This window comes from Triticum dicoccoides, chromosome 5A (genome assembly GCF_002162155.2).
Source record: "Triticum dicoccoides isolate Atlit2015 ecotype Zavitan chromosome 5A, WEW_v2.0, whole genome shotgun sequence".
In the NCBI taxonomy this organism is placed as follows: domain Eukaryota; kingdom Viridiplantae; phylum Streptophyta; class Magnoliopsida; order Poales; family Poaceae; genus Triticum; species Triticum dicoccoides.
The window spans coordinates 628,545,633-628,564,765 of record NC_041388.1 but is presented as its reverse complement, the minus strand read 5'-3'; the positions used below and the strand labels follow the sequence as shown (position 1 = coordinate 628,564,765).

Below are 19,133 nucleotides of genomic sequence, written 5' to 3'. Positions count from 1 at the left end.
TCGCTACCAGTTCCAACCGAGGGAATGAGTGCCTCCATGAAGGAGGATAACCGGGGGAGGAAAAGGACTGCTTCCGAGGATCCGGAAGCCGAGGCCTCCAAACGGGAGAAGAAGTCTCCCACAGAGGGTCCTGCCTCGGGGCTGCTTTTGCCGCACAAAGTCCACGGGGGGATCAGCCCTCCAACGAGTCATAAGTGATCCAAAAAATACTTTAATAGTGAAGGTATACTATCTTTCTTCTGAGAAAATAACCGCCGCATATATCTTGCAGTTCGGGTCTTAGCCCTTCTCAGCTGAGCTCGTCTTCGGGGGATCTTCTTCCGAAGATGATGGAGAGCGAAACGCCTCCCCTGGACTCCTCCACTCAAGAAGCGGGCGACCCCGAAGTGTCGTCACGGAGGGACTCTCCGGATCCGGTGAGGCCAGAAGATAATCCCATAGACCCCCAAAGTCCCTAGCGCCCGGCTCTCGAGGAGAGCGAACAAAAGAGTCCGGCACCATCTGGTATGCGGTCGGACATTCTGAGGGAGCTGTTGGGCCGAGCGGCCATCTCAGAAGAACACCGTACGCTGATGGGTATGGTGATGGAAAGGATTTCGTCCGCCGAAAGCAGATTACATGAAGCCTTTATGAGTCTACTGACAGGCTTTGAGGTATGTGAGATAATATGTGATAGTACCGCACATGTTAGGTGTGCCATGTGTAGATAGTATCCCCTGAGACTCTGGTTGTCGACGAGAACGGCGGCGAACAGAGGATCATAGTCCCAGGCAATAACCAGACTGCCTTTATGTGTAGGCGGTGGAAGCTCCGGTGGCTAGCCGGACTAGTGTGTTTGCCGAATTAAAACGGCAACTGGATGCAGTAGACGCCGACATCGAGCTTGTTAACAAGAGGCTTGACGAGGCACAGGGTAAGTGTTATTTTCTGGTGAATACCACGTAGTAAGAGCAGCATGATGCCAGTATCTTTAATATGCTGTGACTGCAGATGGAGCTGCCATCATGGAAACCTTGCGGGCAGAACTTGCCCAAGCCAAAGAACAAGCGAGGATTAGTAATGCGGCTGCTTTGAAGGTGGCCGAAGAGTTGAAAGCCGAGAAGGCCGCACATTGCGAGAGCAAAGAGAAGATGGCCAAGATGGCCGTAGAATTAAAAGGCACTGCCGACCATTGCCGGCTCCTTGAAAAAGAGAACCGAGCAAAGGCAACGGACCTTGAGAAGGCCACGACGGCAGACAAAGACACCCGCTCTGTTATGATAGCGAAGAAGGAGGAGCTGCGGGAAGCCGGGGATATTGCGGCTGGGAAGCCCTTCATGTTACGGAGGAAGTTCGAAGATCCACGGTATGCCCCTCTGGATCGTCTGTGGAGTTCGGCGGATGCGTATATGGACTTGGCGGCGAGCGTTGCCGATGCGGCCAAGTACTTCCAAGGTCAAACAGATCATGAAGTGGACAAGCTGTTCTAGTCGCAATTCAACGTTCCAGAGCGTCCGCTTTCATTGACTGACCAGCTAGCCGAATGGGCCAAACTGAATAGGTTGTACGGACTCGCCATGAGATCTGTTGTGGATCAGCTATGGCCGGAAAAGCCAAAGCCGAACAGCTATTTCAGCTTAGTGCAGCAGGTCCTTGGTGCGGTGTCGTCCATTAATGCAATGAAGAGGTCGGTGTGCATAGAAGGCTTGCGGATGGCCCTTGCCCGTGTTAAAGCATACTGGGCGGAGATGGACGCTACCGTTGTTGCGGCACAGGGTTCGGCCATAGGCCGAGTGGCTGCCGAGCACTATTTCGAGGAGGTTCTCGAGGGTGCTCGTTTGATAGAGGCCCAGTGCTCGAAGAATATTATGTTTGAGTGACATTTATTCCCATTGTAAACACAATGTTTTTATGAAATTTTATAAGGTTGTGTTTATACTTTTGCCCGAAAGTAATATGATGCCTCCTGTGCGGCCGTTTATGTATACATGTGTATAACCTGAAAGATTGCAGTCGTCGGCTTCAGCCCCCACGCATATAATGCAGAGGTGCTCGCAAAAAACGCGTGTTCACACTTAACCCAACGTCTTGGTCCTATTAAGGAGGTGATAGCGCAGCGAACGAGGCAACCAGACTATAATGCTTTAACACTTTCACTTAGCCATAGGAGTTTGACAGTGGGGCTACTAGATAGCCCCTGGTGGCTCCGCACTCTCCCGATCTCGGGGTGCGTACATGCCTGGCCAGAAAATGGTCCTTCGTTAAGGTGGAGGAATTCTAACATTCCGATAGGTCATCGAGTGGTTGACCAGTCTCATGCTGTATCATGACAGTCAGTTTTCGGCTTTCTCTGCTGAGGTGTTCGTCCGGATGAACCAGGGCACAATGGCAGTAGTTCTCTTGGTGCTGCCTTAGCCGATAAAGCGGAATGTAAGGCACCAAAACACAGGAGCCGGGCAAACCCAACATTTGACCAAAGACAATGATTCGGAGCTGATGCATATAAGGCCAAACTCGCGACGCCGAACACTCCCTAAGGTATTCGGTCTTTATGGTATAAACCGGGCCTAAATAGTGCCCTTTGTAAGAAGCCCCTTGTGTCCAGGTACGTGCATTATTCTGACGTGGCCACATGCCAAGACTTCAGCATCCTTCTCGATTGTGCTGAGAATTCAGTGGATGTGTATCAACAAGAGACAGTAAAAAAGGTTTACGCAGGGTCTTAATCTAAAAAGAATCCTTGGAACAGGCCCCTGCTGCATGTCTGCGCCTGTGTCTCCGTTGTGCCGTATCCTGGACGGGTGTAGCACGATGGTCATCTGTAAAAGAGAGGAATTTAGGTGAAAAAGTTGTCGTGTAGAGACATAGTTTTTAGAGAAACCATGTATAACTAGAAATGAGTATAAATTGCCACTTGCCTGCGCGCGTTGAGCCCCTTGTATTTGCAATAGGGGTGTGGCCATTAATCCGGTACAAATTACATATAGCAGCGTCGGACTCGTCTAACCGCGTCCGTGGTCTTGACGACCTATCAAATGCTTTAGTTGGTGAGGCCGTTTTTAGTGTGCGGCTGCTAAGGCAGTCGCATTCTCTTCGGCGCGCAAAGATCGCTTAATACTTCCGTTCACTGTAATGATGCCACGTGGGCCGGGCATCTTGAGCGTGAGGGAAGCGTAGTGCGGTATTGCATTAAAGCGAGCGAAAGCTTCGCGTCCAAGTAGTGCTTGATAGCCACTTTGGAATGGAGCAATGTGAAAGGTTAAATGTTCGCTACGGAAGTTATCGGGGAAGCCGAATATAACCTTTAATAGCAGGGAGCCCGTGCAATGAGCCCCTGGGCCTGGCGTTACTCCTTTAAAGGTAGTATTGCTATGGCAAATTTTCGTTGGGTCTATCCTCATTTCACGGATTGTGTCCTGGTATATCAGGTTTAGAGTGCTGCCACCGTCCATCAGGACTCGTGTGAAGTGGTATCCGTCAATTATTGGGTCTAATACCAGGGCAGCCCATCCTGCACGCTGGATACTTGCTGAGTAATCACGATGGTCGAAAGTGATCGGTTGAGACGACCAATGGCAAGACTCCGCGGTGATAGGCCCTTGGGCATATTTTTCTGGGAGTGCCGCTTTGTTTCTCCCCTTGATCACGTGTAACACGTTTACTGTTTTGACTTCTGGTGGAAATTTCTTTTGTTCCCCAGTGTCTTGCTTGAGAGGCTCATCCTCGTCTTCGCTTGGTGTATCCTTCCCCTTGTGTACGGCATTGAGCTTGCCGGACTGCTTGAAGACCCAACATTCTCTGTGGGTATGATTAGCGGGTTTACCAGGGGTGCTATGGATCTGATATATTTGGTCCAGAATTTTGTTTAGGCTGGACAGTTCGTCTCTGGCGCCTTTAGAGGGCGGCTTTTGCTGACCTGGCCGAGAGCTTTTGAATCCGGCGTTTACTGTCGTGCTCTTCGTGTTGTTTTCTTTATTCCGGCATTTGTTATTGCTGTTGCACCGTGATTTCCCGTTTCCATCTCTAACTTCGGATGTACTAGGGTCGCTGGTGCTGCATCTGGCTAGCCAGCTATCCTCGCTTGCGCAAAAGCGGGTCATGAGGCTTGTTAATGCTGCCATTGTTCTCGGCTTTTCTTGGCCGAGGTGTCTGGCAAGCCATTCGTCACGGACACTATGCTTAAAAGATGCCAAGGCTTCGGCGTCCGGACAGTCGACAATTTGGTTCTTTTTAGTAAGAAACTTGTTCCAAAGCTTTCGGGCTGACTCTCCGGGCTGTTGAGTTATATGACTCAAATCATCCGCATCCGGAGGTCGGACATAAGTCCCTTGAAAATTTGCCCGAAAGGCGTCTTCGAGCTCTTCCCAGCTTCCGATGGAGCTTTCGGGGAGGCTCTTAAGCCAGTGCCGAGCTGGCCCTTTGAGTTTGAGGGGTAAATACTTAATGGCGTGGAGATCATCTCCCCGAGCCATATGGATATGGAGGATATAGTCCTCAATCCAGACCCCAGGGTCTGTTGTTCCGTCGTATGCCTCTATGTTTGCGGGTTTGAATCCCTCTGGAAATTCATGGTCCAGCACCTCATCGGTGAAACATAGGGGGTGTGCGGCACCCCTATATCTGGGTGTGCCGCATTGTTCGGATGTTTTTTGTGTTGCATCGTATGCTGGAGCACGCTTGTGTGGTCCATAGATGGATCTGGTTTCGCCGTCCTTTTAATGCGAGCCCTCGCGTAGACCGTGTATTGGCTTATGTGCGGCGTTGCTTGCCGCTTTATGTTGGCCGTGAGGTCGTCTATCCGGCCAGATGGCTGTTTTAATTTTTGGTTGTGGGGGGTCTAAGGCCTCCTCATCGAATTCAGGTAGCAACTTCCGCTTTGGGTAGCTCTTGGCGGGGCGATTGCCGCCTTACTTCGCTGCTGTGTTGAGTACTTAACTCCATCTGATTTGGAGTGTGTCCTGTGTAGCCTTGAGCCTTTGCTTCTGCTTTTTCAGACTCCTCGCGGTGGCAACAAGCCTTTGACAGGCATTCTGCTGCTCCGGGTGCCTGTCCGGCGTTATGTCGTCCGGACTATTATCTTTGACAGAGTTGGTTTGTTCGGTTTGATTCTCCGTATTTCCGTGGTCCGGCAGTGGTTTGCCCTGCTCCAACACTGGGTCTGTATGATCGTTATTTCTGCCGAGGCGGGATTTGGGGCGGCGCTTACGCCGCTGCTTTGACTGCTTCTCGAGGGAACAAGCCTTCGTTGCGTCCTTAAGTTCCTCGTCGTCGTCTTATTTTGGTGTGTCCACCATGTATACGTCATATGATGAGGTGGACGTCCAGAGCCCTATGGGCGGTGGTTCCTTTTTGCCTCCCGCATCGTCATCCATACCGTCGATGTCTTCGGAGTCGAAGTCGAGCATGTCGGTTGAGTCATCGACAGTGGCTATTAAGTGGGTGGTGGGTGGGCGTAGAATTTCTTCGTCGTCCGCATCCCAATCCTGCCGGACATAGTTCGGCCAGGATTCTCCTGACAAGGAGAGAGACCTTAATGAGTTCAGTATGTTGCCCAAGGGCGAGTGCTGAAAAATATCCGCGGAGGTAAACTCCATGATCGGCGCCCAATCGGATTCGATAGGAACGGGCGCAGGCGGTTCGGAGTCCGTGGCCGGAGAAGGATCCGGCAGTTTAACAACATGGCTCTCGTGCAAGGCAAGGTCGATGTTCGGCTCGATTGCCGCTGAGGGTAAGGCCTCTGTGGCGGGGTCCATCCACCCGTCCGTGGAAGGCGCGACTGGCTCCGAATTGAGGGTCGGAGCGGCTGTCGGTGCGATCTCCTTAACATTGTCCGATGGGAGAGCTAAGTCATGCTCATCATGACCGCGTGGCGCACAAGGCAGAGGCTTGAATCCGTCGAAGATCAAATCTCCACGGATATCGGCCGTGTAGTTTAAGCTTCCAAATCTGACCTGATGGCCAGGGGCGTAGCTTTCAATCTGCTCCAGGTGGCCAAGCGAATTAACCTGCAGCGCAAAGCCGCCGAATACGAAGATCTGTCCGGGGAGAAAAATCTCACCCTGGACCGCATCATTATCGATGATAGTAGGAGCCATCAAGCCTAACGGCGACGACACAGAGGAACTCTCAATGAAAGCACCAATGTCGGTGTCAAAACCGGCGGATCTCGGGTAGGGGGTCCCGAACTGTGCATCTAGGCCGGATGGTAACAGGAGGCAGGGGACACAATGTTTTACCCAGGTTCGGGCCCTCTTGATGGAGGTAAAATCCTACGTCCTGCTTGATTAATATTGATGATATGGGTAGTACAAGAGTAGATCTACCACAAGATCGGAGAGGCTAAACCCTAGAAGCTAGCCTATGGTATGATTGTATGTTGTGGTTGTTGTCCTACGGACTAAAACCCTTCGGTTTATATAGACACCGGAGAGGGTTAGGGTTACACAAGGTCGGTTACAAAGGAGGAGATATCCATATCCGTATTGCCTAGCTTGCCTTCCACTCCAAGTAGAGTCCCATCCGGACACGAGACGAAGTCTTCAATCTTGTATCTTCATAGTCTAACAGTCTGGCCAATGGAGATAGTCCGGCTGTCCGGAGACCCCCTAATCCAGGACTCCCTCAGGTACCATGCATGGCAAGATGTTTTGTAGCATTTGCCTTTGACTCTTCAAATAGTTGGAAAGTGGATATGATGTCATCTGTAGTCATTTCCTTGAAGGCATGGTGTTGTCTTATGTCCCTTACCATATGATGGTGATATGGAGCAAGAGCATGGAGCAACTTGTCCACAAGGAATCGCTTAGTCATGTTAAATCCATCTTGTGTCTTGTCACACTCACATGACTCAATATCAGCGGTGAGAGTCATGAGACGCTCAAGGAGTTGATTTGGAGTTCACCTTTCTCCATACAAAAGTTTTGCAATTGCCCCTTGGCAATTTCATATTGAGCACTCCGGAGGGTGGAGGTACCGGTCCTGGATCTTATAATACTTTCCCATAATTCCTTGGCACTTGTGATGTGTATGAAAGGTCTCCTTTGCTTTTCAACCATACCTCTCCTTCTAAACATGATTGTCGTGTCATTGAGATTCTTGTCATAAATTTCTCTTGGTGTAGGATTCTTTGGATCAACCACATGGTAACCATACTCCAAGATCTCTAGCATCTCATCGTTTCCAAATCGAAGATGATCCTGCATAGCAACTCTCCACAAAGCAAAATCGGAAGTGGAGTCAAGTAAAGGAGGTTTGCCTTGAGAGTTATATTTTGGTTTCTCAACTTGGGGTCTTGCATAAAGCCAAGGAACACTAGAGTGTTCATTGCTAGGAGGTTGTTGACCAAGTGACGGAGTAGGCACAGTTGGTCTCGAAGCCGCACCACCCGAAAGTGGTGCAAGCACCGTGGACAATGTGGCTATCCTCATTTGGACCAAGGCCTCTACAGAAGCATCATGCTCCTCCTTTTGCTTAGCAAGGGCCCGTTCTAGATCCTCAGAAGTAAAGGTCTTGACTTCAGAAGAAGCCTCGCCTTTATCCTTCAGATCTACAACAAGGGGAGTCCCATCGGGGTTCATCTCGCTCTAGGGCGGTTAAGCCACAAGAATAGAGGATGAGGCTCTGATACCAATTGAAAGAATCGAGATGGACCTAGAGGGGGGTGAATAGGTACAAATACAAATTTTAATTGTTACTTGGCAATTTTTGGCAATAGTGCGGAATATGAAAGTCAGCCTAACAATTGCAAGTGTGATGCTAAGTGCTAACCAAGATAATCAAGTAATACAAGTAGACGAGTAGGCTAACACAATATGATTTAGGTAAGTGCAGATGAGACAAGTAACCACAAGCAGAGAGTTAAGGTTAGGGATAACCGCAACTCCGAGAGACGAGGATGTAAGCCGATGTTCACTTCCTTGGAGGGGAGCTACGTCACCGTTTAGAGAGGTGGGTGTTACCACGAAGGCACACCAATGCCACTAAGGTTCACCCTATTCTCTCTTTGAGACAACACCACGAAGGCGTTTCTCAACCACTAGTGGTAGACCTTGGGGTGGTCTCCAAACCCTCACAAACTTTTCTGGGGGTAATCACAAGGGTTGATTCCTCTCCGAAAGACTCCTGCCGCCTAGGAGTCTCCAACCTCCAAGAGTAACAAGAGCGATGGGAAAAGCTCAAGACTTGCTCAAGTCACAAATTCCTTTGGTGCAAAGAAGGGGAAGGAGTGGTTCTATCACTTGGTCGGACAACTTCTCTCAAATGCTCTCAAATCCCTTGGGGATCTAAGATTTGGTGTGGAGGAGTGAGAGAGAGAGTGTAATTTGTTCTAGGGTTTGTTCAAAGTGAGTGGTCCACTGTATCCCGAGGGGGAAGAAAGGCTATATATAGTGGTAGTGAAAAGCTAGCTAGCCGTTTGGCCACTTAAGGCACAGGAGCTGTCGGACGTCCGGTGGGTACCGGACGACCGGTGACACAGATCGGACCGGACGTCCAGCCGGGCAGCCGGTCGTCCGCTCGCTGGAGTATAAATCTGACCGCGAAAACAACACAGGTAGCGGACATCCGGAAGGCACCGGTCGTCCGGTGCCCGGACGTCCGATGTTGTCGAAAATCTGTTAATTGTAGTTCTGTTGGAGTGCACCGGATATCCGGAGATGAGCGGACGTCCGGTGAGACCAGTCTTCCGCTAATATCAGTACTATGAAGACTCACCGGACGACTGGAGAGAGTCGGATGTCTGGTTGGTTGAGAGAGGCCGGACGTCCGTAGACTTCAGATGTCTGGTGAAAGTTGGACCTTTTAGCTTAGAAACATACTACCATTTTTGCACAAGTTAGAGGAAGAATTTAGAGATGGTGTGAGAGGGAATTTTGTGGTTTTGAGCAAGTTCTTTCGCGAAATCCATCGATCCCCTCTTAATAGTCCGGGATCCCTACACTCAAGAGCAAACCGAAAACAAGGAGCCGAAGCTTTTTATCTTTGTCTTGTGTCTCTGCTCTTGAGTGATATATGTTTTATGTCCGTAGTCGTGATCCACACACACACACAGCCCTTGAGACATAATCCTGAGAAATACTCGATAAACATGATTAGTCCCAATATGCATGTTGTCATCAACATCAAAATATGATTAAGGGCATGATTGCACTTTCACTTAGGCTTGCCAACTTGTGGCTCTCATTTTAAAGAACTAACCTTAGGCAAGTTTGGCAACATTGTATGTTGCATTGCTAGGCCTAAAACCAAATGGCCCCTTCGTTTCTTGCAAACTTGATACCTTGACATGCATGCTGGATAGCGGTTTTGGGGTGGATTGTTAGTAGTAAATACAGATAGATCAATGGTCTATTTATCACGGACGTAATGCCTATATGAGATTATGCCATGAATGATCATAGTCATAATTGCAATCTTTTTAATTGCCCAACTATAGTTTGTTTACCATGCCATTCACCTGTTTGAGAGAGAGATGCCACAAGTGAACCTATGCCCCTGGTCCCATTAATAAATTCTTCTACAAAAATTGTTATCTTTTATTCGTTGTTTTACTTCACTACCATCTATCTATCATTTGCTTTTAACCTTGTAACTAGCATGGAAGAGAATTGACAACCCTCTTGCTGCGTTGGGTGCAAGTATTTTATTTTGTTTGTGTGCATGTGTTGTTTATCTTGGTAGCCTAGAAGATCCTTCTAATTCGATAAACCATGATTCTTAACTGAGAGAAAACTTTGTTGTTATCTACTCCACGCTTCCTCTTTGGGGAAACACAATGACTCTTGCGGGAGTAGCAGCCATTCCTTAACATAAAAAATACAATGAAAAAGGTTCTGCAATAGCAACGCCTCGAGAAGGGAATTCCACCCTAAAGGTCAAGGCCGAGCAATGCTTTCAACAAGGCAACGACACAAAAAATATTGCCATTGTTAGATATTACCACTGAGAGTGTCAAACCTTGGGTTTTCATCCTGGAGCTTGAGGCCAATACTTGAGAAGCACCACCAAATCAAAGTCATCATGTGTTTTCGCAACCACTTTCCGCGATTCCAATAGCTACATGTGTAGCATGGTCTTGACATGAGATGTTAGACAATTGAAGACTGTGCTAGAACAAGCAGGCAGGCGAGTCACGACAAGAATCAGTTGCCACACAAAAGACTCCAAACATCAAAGCTCGTCGTGGCACATCATGGTGGTGATTGAGGGAGGAAGCTCACTGGCACCGTACAAATCCCAATCCTACACGCTCTAGCTGTGCTTCGCTGCCCACATGTTCTACCGCCCTCGTCTGTGGCGGTGATTGCTGATATGCCTCAAACATGTCCACAATTTTTTATTATTTCATGCTATTATATCATCATTTTTAATACACTTTGTAGCAATTTATATTATTTTTCAGGACTAACATATTAATTCAGTGCCTACTTGTTGTTTTCTGCATGTTTGTGAGTTTTCAGAAAATTGATATCTACAGAGGTAAAAAACCTGAGGATTCAATATGATTTTTTCACGACACGAGGAGTCAAGAAAGTGTCGGGACCTGCTAGGGGGCAACCATGGGCCCCACATGGTCAGGTGGCACAACTAGGGGGGCCACTCTCATGACATGGCCGCGTGGGCCCTGGCACCCTGCCAGAGGAGGAATCCACCATCGGAAGCTTCTTCATCAACCTTGCTGCCTTCATGACCATGTGTGAGTAGTTCCCTTAGGACCTTAGGGTCCATAGTCGTAGCTAGAAGGCATCCTCACTCTCTCTCTCTCTCTCTCTCTCTCTCTCTCTATATATATATATATATATATATATATATATATATATATATATATATATATATATATATATCTTGATCGGGATCAATATGATGTAATTAGTGGTGTGCTTATTGGGATATAATGAATTGTCACCTTATGATCAGATTGTTTATTGAAATATATTGAATCTTTTGAATTTCTTTCTTGTATAATTAGTAGCTATGTATGCACTCCAATCTATTTGTCATGTTTCGCCAAGATTGATGGGTAGGTCATCAGAGGGAGTGGTGCATAATAGAGGGTTCAATCTTGCGGTGATTCATCCGAGTGACAGAAACGGAACAATGACATATTTTATTGTTTCCACTAAGGATAAAATGATGGTTTTTATCACACTTGGGTGATAGTTTTTTCGTCTATGTTATGTCATCATGCTTATTGCAATGCTCTATTTCTCACAAACTTAATACTTTGAGATGCACGCCGGTTAGCGGTTTCGGGGTGGAATATTAGTTGTAGATGCGGTTGGATAACGGTCTACATATCACATATGTAATGCCTATATGAGATTATACCATGAACGATCACAATCATAAATATAAATATTGCAATTTAATCACTGCCCAACTATAATGTGTTCATCCGACCACACTTTTCTGCTTGGATGGATTCCACTAGTGAACCTATGGCCACAGGGGTCTATTTTCCTTTACTGAAAACATCATCAAAAATACTTTACCTTGTTGTACAGTTATATTTATTTTATATATCTATCAATTCCTCTCATACCATGTGATTTAATCTTGTAAACTAGCAGGAGAAGAAACTTCGCAGCCTTCTTGAAGTGTTGGGGGCAAGTTTGTATTGTGTTTTGTGTGCAGGTGCTCGTTAACTCCTTCCGGTTCGAGGTGGCTTGGCGTTCCGACGGCTTGTTCCTTCATCAACAGAAGTACGTGCATGAGCTACTCGAGCGCGCCAGCATGCTTAACTGCAAGCCCGTTGCCACTCCTGTAGACACGAAGTCCAAGCTATCCGCGCTTGACGGCTCCCCGGCACTGGACGGCCCGTTCTATCGCTCTATTGTGGGTGCACTCCAATACTTGACCCTCACTAGACCGGATTTGCAGTATGGAATGCAGCAGGTGTGCCTTCATATGCACACTCCTCACGACAGTCACTGGAACCTGGTGAAGCGGATTCTTCGGTACATCCGCGGCACTATGGCTCTTGGTGTCACCCTGGCAGTAGCATCCTCCACCGACATGGTCACCTACTCTGGTGCAGACTGGGCAGGCTGTCCAGACACTCGTCGCTACACATCTGGTTACTGCGTCTACCTCGGTCCCTCCCTCGTCTCGTGGTCCGATGATATCACGCTCCATCGCTGATGTCGAGTATTGGGTTGTGGCCAACGCTGTTGCCGAGTGCTCGTGGCTCCCGCAACTTCTTCAGGAGCTACATAATGATGTATCTCGAGCTACCTTGGTGTATTGTGACAACGTCTCCGCCGTTTATCCCTCCGCCAAGCTCGTTCATCATCGCCCCATGAAGCACATCAAGCTCGATATTACTTCGTGCATGAGCAGGTGGCTCTCGGGCATGTTCGTGTCTTGCATGTACCCACCACGCAGCAGTTTGCCGATGTCATGATGAAGGGGTTACCGACTACCACGTTCGAGGAGTTCCGGTCTAGTCTATGTGTCACTGGTGACGTATTAACTTGGGGGGGTGAGCACTGTTGTTATTGCGTGTATAATTGTATATCTGGTGGCTAGGATCTCTTGTATTTATTTATTACTAGCTTAGATATCTTCCGATCCTTCCCTTGTATAGCGGATACGGTTGAGATCTGGCAGCCCATGTACTCTATACTATGGCATATGAGCAATACAATTGTTGCAATGAAAGGACCCGTGACATCTATATGAAGGGCTAAGGTACGAAACGAGTCTGGTTGACAAAAATGTGGAAAAGTCCTTCTCTTCTGTGGTCTTCTAAAGTAAAGTGTTGTATTCTGGAGTATATCTAGCTTTGTACCAACGACATGCAATACTACCCTAAACCCTAAACCTTACCGCGCCAACCTGGTGAGAAAGCAGCGGGCCGTCATAGACTCATAGGTGTATGTCACATCCTCTTCCTCGGTGTTGGGGTATGGTCGAGCGCGCAAACCCTAATAAAAAGAAAAGAACTTGCATCTTCCGTGCTAGCTTTCTCTCTCTACAACTTGCAGCCGTCGTCCAATTACAAGCGTGCATGGTGGGTATGGTTGACGCGCGCGGACGAAACGGAAGGAAACCGCAAGCCAACAGCGTAAAGCTAGAAAAAGCGGCTGAGGCAATAAGCTGCGTGCATGAATGAGGCCTGGATTCATGATAGATGTGTGACCACTGGATACTGGGTGTGTGTGGCTATCCCGGGTTAATTACAAGGGAGTGCCTAGAACTCATCTAAATGAGACATAATTTGGTCTCATTCACCTGGAAAATAAAAACAGATACAACCTACGTCAGCACACACGCATCTTATAGCATCATATTCAACGGCTATAAAATGTAAATGAGACCAAATTATATCTCATTTAGATGAGTTCTAGCAAAACTGTAATTACAAAGCTTTTGGCCCTTTTTTGTATTTTGAAGCCATGCATTACAACACTCTACGCTTGATTAAACAACTTACTTACATTATCGTCGCAGCCAAGATGCAAGTGAGGCGGCTGCAAGTTGGCTGGCAACCCTTTCTTTTCTTCACGGTTACTCTTTGTATATATAGTAGTAACGACTAGTAAACCATACTCCCTCCATTCCACAATGTAGTGCCTATAGATTTTTGTGAAAGTCAAACTTTGCCAACTTTGACCAAGTGTATAGAGAAAACTGTCTACATCTACAATATCAAACATGTACATTCTAAAAATATAACTCATGATGTATCCAATGAGGTGTGTTTGGTATTCTAGATGTACCTACTTTTCTTTATAAACATGGTCAAAGTTTGTAATGTTTGACTTTTGTAAAAATCTATAGGCACTACATTATGGAACGGAGGGAGTATCTATCTCGACATCGACGGCCGCCGCCAAAATTTCCCTTTAAATACCGCAGCCACTGCGACCCATCTCCTCACTCCCACTGCAGACCACAACAGAGAGAGCACTTGAGGCGGCTGCAAATTTTCTGCACACTGATCCCCTTGACAAGTCAACCGTCTCTCACTCCCACTCGCGTAAGATGGGAAGCGCTCAGGTATGTGCCGTACTTTAGTAGTGGTAGCACCAGTGCATCACACGGTCTAGCTCATTCGTTTGCATGCATGCATGCATGGTGCACATTCAGGACGTGAACCTGATCCACAGCAGCACAATGGAGGACGGCTGCGCACCGTTCGGCTCACGCACGACGGTGCTGTCCGTGCACGACGAGGAGGAGACGGCCATGCTCCCCATCACTGTGGCCGTGGGTGGCAACAAGCCCAGCGGCCGGTACATCCTGGTGGCGGGGCGTGCCGACGAGAAGGACGGCCTGCGCCAAGCGATCACGACGGGCGGCCTGAAGCCTCGGGTCACGTACCGCGTGGCCGGGTGGATCAGCCTGGGCGCAGGCGCAGAGCGGGCGACGGTGCGCGTCAACCTTGGTGTGGACGAGGACGACAACGGCAACGAGACCCTGGTGGAGTGCGGCGCGGTGTGCGCTGAGGCGCGCGGGTGGACGGAGATCATGGGCGCGTTCCGCCTCAGGACGGAGCCGCGCAGCGCCGCGGTTTACGTCCACGGAGCCCTCGCCGGCGTCGACGTCAAGGTCATGGATCTTCGTGTCTTCCAAACGGACCGCAAGGCGCGGTTCAGGCAACTCAGGGACAAGACTGACAAGGTAAGCATGCGTCCACGTAACCATGTTTTCATGTGCCACCTCCATGCATGGCTCTGCATGCATACTTGACGCGGCACGTAATGATGCATACTTGATGCAGGCGCGCAAGAGGGACGTGGTCCTCAAGCTGGGCGCGGCGACGGGAGCGGCGTCCGTGCGCGTTGTGCAGATGGATAGCGCCTTCCCATTCGGGACATGCATCAACACGACGGTGATCCAGAACCCAGCCTTCGTCGACTTCTTCACCAACCACATGGACTGGGCCGTCTTCGAGAACGAGCTCAAGTGGTACCACACGGAGGCGCAGCAAGGGCAGCTCAACTACCGCGACGCGGACGCGCTCCTCGACTTCTGTGACCGCCTCGGCAAGCGCGCCCGCGGCCACTGCGTCTTCTGGTCCGCCGACGGCGCTGTGCAGAAGTGGGTCAAGAACCTCGACCGCGACCAGCTCAGGTCCGCCGTCCAAAGCCGCATCCAGAGCCTGGTGTCCCGCTATGCCGGCAGGTTCCCGCACTACGACGTCGACAACGAGATGCTGCACGGCCGCTTCTTCCGGGACCGCCTCGGCGACGAGGACGTCCCGGCGTTCATGTTCAAGGAGGTCGCGCGCCTGGACCCGGACGCCGCGCTCTTCGTCAACGACTACAACGTGGAGTGCGCCAACGATCCTAACGCGACCCCCGACAAGTACGCCGAGCAGGTCGCATGGCTGCAGAGCTGCGGCGCGGTGGTGCGCGGCATCGGGCTGCAGGGACACGTCAGCAACCCGGTCGGGGAGGTCGTCTGCGGCGCCCTCGACAGGCTCGCCGCCACGGGCATTCCCGTCTGGTTCACCGAGCTGGACGTGTGCGAGCCCGACGTTGGCCTCCGCGCCCAGGATCTGGAGGTGGTGCTCCGGGAGGCGTACGCGCACCCGGCGGTGGAGGGCGTCGTGTTCTGGGGCATCATGCAGGGCAAAATGTGGCGCAAGGACGCCTGGCTTGTCGACGCCGACGGCACCGTGAATGAGGCAGGCCAGACGCTCCTGAATCTCCAGACGGAATGGAAGACGGACGCGCGTGGGAACGTCGACGGCGATGGGAACTTCAAATTCAGGGGCTTCCATGGCAGATACGTCGTGGAGGTCACGACGGCGACGGGGAAGCAGATGCTGAAGACCTTCACCGTGGAGAAAGGGGACAACACTCCTCTCCTCGTGGATTTGGTCGATGCCTGACGGTGAATCTATCTAATTACATGCATGGACGACACGTGAACGAATAAGCTGTATAATTTTCACATTTCCAAGGTAATGGGTATTGTATTTTGTAAGAGAAATGTAAGGTATTGTGCTGCCTAAATCTGATGTCGATGGAGATGATTGAAGCAAATGACATATGTTGTTCAAAAGATTTGTTCTAATTTATTTTTGTCAATTGATTAAAGTAATAATATTACAAAGAAAAAATTGCAGCTGAGATATAACACAAAACCACATTTCAAAAGTAATTAAGAATTTCAACTGATACCCACAACTGTAGGACTAAGTAGTAACGACAAAACACATAAGGCTGGTTCCATTGCATGGATGCTTAGATGAGATGCTAAGCATATTAAATAGCTTAACAATCAAACTCTCCAATGCATAGGTTCTTTAATCTAATTAATCACTTAATGAAAAAAATGATGTGTGGGCCCCATGTTTAAGTGACTAGGGGAACGGCTTGGTTTGAGTACTTCGAAGGGGCTTGCCGACGAGGACGAGAACGAGGCTGACCTCCGACGGATGCATCTGGGGCTCATCGTCGAGGATCGCATGCGTCTCAAGCTGTACAAGAAGGGGCTTCACGACGAGGACGAGGACGGACCGTCCAAGAGTGGAGCCTGCAATGATCGAGCTTTCATCGGAATAGTTCAAATTTGTAGTGTGCAATGTACTTTGAATTTAATTATGCTATCTATGTGTGATCAATCTAATTACATACATGGTGACTGAAAGGACGGCACGTCCAGGAATAAGGTTGTATAATTTTCACATTTCGATATAAGGTAACAGTATTGTACTTTGTAAGATGATTAAAGCAAACAACCTATTGATCATTATAATTATACAAAAGTTTTGTCAATTGAGTAATGTAATGAAACTAGGAAGAGAAAATTGCCTATGTTGTTCAAAAGATTTGTTCTGAATTATTTTTTGTCAACTGAGTAACGTACAAATATTAAGAAGATAAAATCGCAACTGGGATAACAAAAAACAACAACTATAAAATAAGGGATTTAATACCTGTTGGAAATATGCCCTAGAGGCAATAATAAATTGATTATTATAATATTTTCTTGTTCATGATAAATGTTTATTATTCATGCTATAATTGTATTGTCCGGAAACTTAAATACATGTGTGAATATATAAACAACACCGTGTCCCTAGTAAGCCTCTACTAGAGTAGCTCATTGATCAAAGATGATTAAGGTTTCCTAATCATATACATGAGTTGTCATTTGATAACGGGATCACATTATTAGGAGAGTGATGTGATGGACAGACCCAACCGTAAGCTTAGCATCAGATCGTATCACTTAGTTATTTGCTACAACTTTCTTCATGTCAAGTATCTGTTCTTTAGACCATGAGATCATATCACTCTCGGATACTGGAGGAATACCTTGTGTGCTATCAAATGTCATTTCTCGGTTGGGTGTTCGTAGGAAGAATTTTGATTTTCATGCTTCATTGCCCATAAATGGCATCATGAGCTAGGTCTATGCGTAGATGTATATGCACAAGTAGAACACAAATATGTTATGGGAGTTGATGTTCACATTGCTTACCTCCCTTGTCTTATTCGGATTCGACAGTATTGTGGGATGAAGCGGCTAGGACCAGAACTGGGACTAAAGGCCCTCCATGTGGCCGCTGCCTGGAGGTTCACCTTTAGTCCCGGTTGGTAACACCTACCGGTACTAAAGGATTTTTTTTATTTTTTTTAAAATAATAATAATAAAATTTTAAAAAAAAATTGAAATTTTTTCCCGATTTTCAAATTTTTGAATTATTTTAACCTCTAATCTCTAATCACCCCTCATCACTGCTCAATTTAATCTCTAATCACCCCTCATCATTCCAAATCATCTAACTTTCCGGACGGTCACCCATCCTCCCACTCCCCCAGCCTGAGCACGCTTAACTTCCGGGTTCTATTATCCCTCGTTTCCAAGTCTGCACTTGTTATTTTGCTGACAATAGTAAGATGTCAATCCTATTAACCCTCATGAGTTTAGCTTGAGCATGAAGTCACATATTTCACTGTTTGAGTTTAAAACTATTGTTTTAAAAATAATAATTATTTAGTAACACTAATATTTCTTGAATACGTAGTTTGACCATTGTTTGACCACAGATTGACCAGATTTGACCAAAATTCAAAAAAACTGAAATTATTATTTAGTAACACTAATATTCTTGAATAATTATTTAGTAACACTAATACTTTTTGAATAAGTAGTTTGACCAGATTTAACGATTTTTTTTAAAAAAACTGAAATTTGAGCATAACTTGTTTCCTTTTGGAATTTGAGAATTCTACAAATTTGCAAACAGGCCGTAGGCTGTCAAAATCGGATGCGGATTTTCGTGCTGAACATTTTGATATATTATATGTTTTTTTTTCTGACATCGTATGCAAAAGTTATAGCCGTTTTACATTTTCCCTACACTTTTTGCAAAACATGTCCAAATTTAAGTTTTTAAATTTTCCTAACTAGTAGATGTAGTAACATAACTACATCTCGAAGGATTTTAACTTTTGATGTTTTTATCATTTTCTTTTGCTTTTCACAAAACTGAAAAGGCGATACATGGGGGAGGGGGGTAGGATTTGAAAATTGCACCATTACTACCGGTTCGTGGCACGAACCGGTGCTAAAGGTCTAACCTTTAGTACCGGTTGGTGGCACGAACTGGTACTAAAGGTTAGACCTTTAGTACCGATTCATGCCACGAGCCGGTACTAATGGGCATCGCACCCTTTAGTCCCGGTTCGTGGCACCAACCGGGACTAAAGGTCCCATTTGAACCGGGAGTAATGCATGTACGGTGCCCTAGCCGCTCGAACCGGGACTAATGCTCACATTAGTCCCGGTTCGTAATGCAACCGGTACTAATGCTCTTTTCTGGCCGAACCAAAGCCCCTTTTTCTACTAGTGTAACAAGCAACTTGTATTGGATAAAACTGGCTGGCGGGTGTCTGTCTCTCCCACGTTAGTTGAATCTGATTTGACAATGACAATCCTTGTAGAAGGTTAAAAGGCAACGTGTATATCACCGTTGTGGTTTTGCATAGATAAGAATTGTTCTTATAGTTTGCCCTCGAAGCCACGTAAAATTTGCAAGAACAAAGTAGAGGATGTGTAACTTGTTTTTGCAAGGCATGTTGTGATGTGGTATGGTCAAAACCTGATATGATATATGTTGATGTATGAGATAATCATGTTTTATAATAGGTTCACAACTTGCATGTCGATGACTACGGCAACCGATAGGAGCCATA

The 19,133-nt window shown here is 47.4% G+C and overlaps 1 protein-coding gene across 1 annotated transcript; it reads left to right on the top strand.

Moving 5' to 3' along the window:
* Positions 1-13,876: 13,876 nt before the first annotated feature.
* LOC119298181 (endo-1,4-beta-xylanase 3-like) lies at positions 13,877-15,955 on the top strand. Its single transcript, XM_037575680.1, has 3 exons — positions 13,877-13,977; positions 14,068-14,601; positions 14,702-15,955. Exons 1-3 carry the CDS (start codon positions 13,963-13,965, stop codon positions 15,815-15,817), a joined length of 1,665 nt encoding a protein of 554 aa, XP_037431577.1. The 5' UTR covers positions 13,877-13,962; the 3' UTR covers positions 15,818-15,955.
* Positions 15,956-19,133: the final 3,178 nt, after the last annotated feature.

Excerpts from the sequence above, each read along its gene's own strand:
- LOC119298181 (XM_037575680.1), top strand. Across the intron at positions 14,602-14,701 it reads TCAGGGACAAGACTGACAAG|GCGCGCAAGAGGGACGTGGT; the intron begins GTAAGCATGCGT and ends TACTTGATGCAG.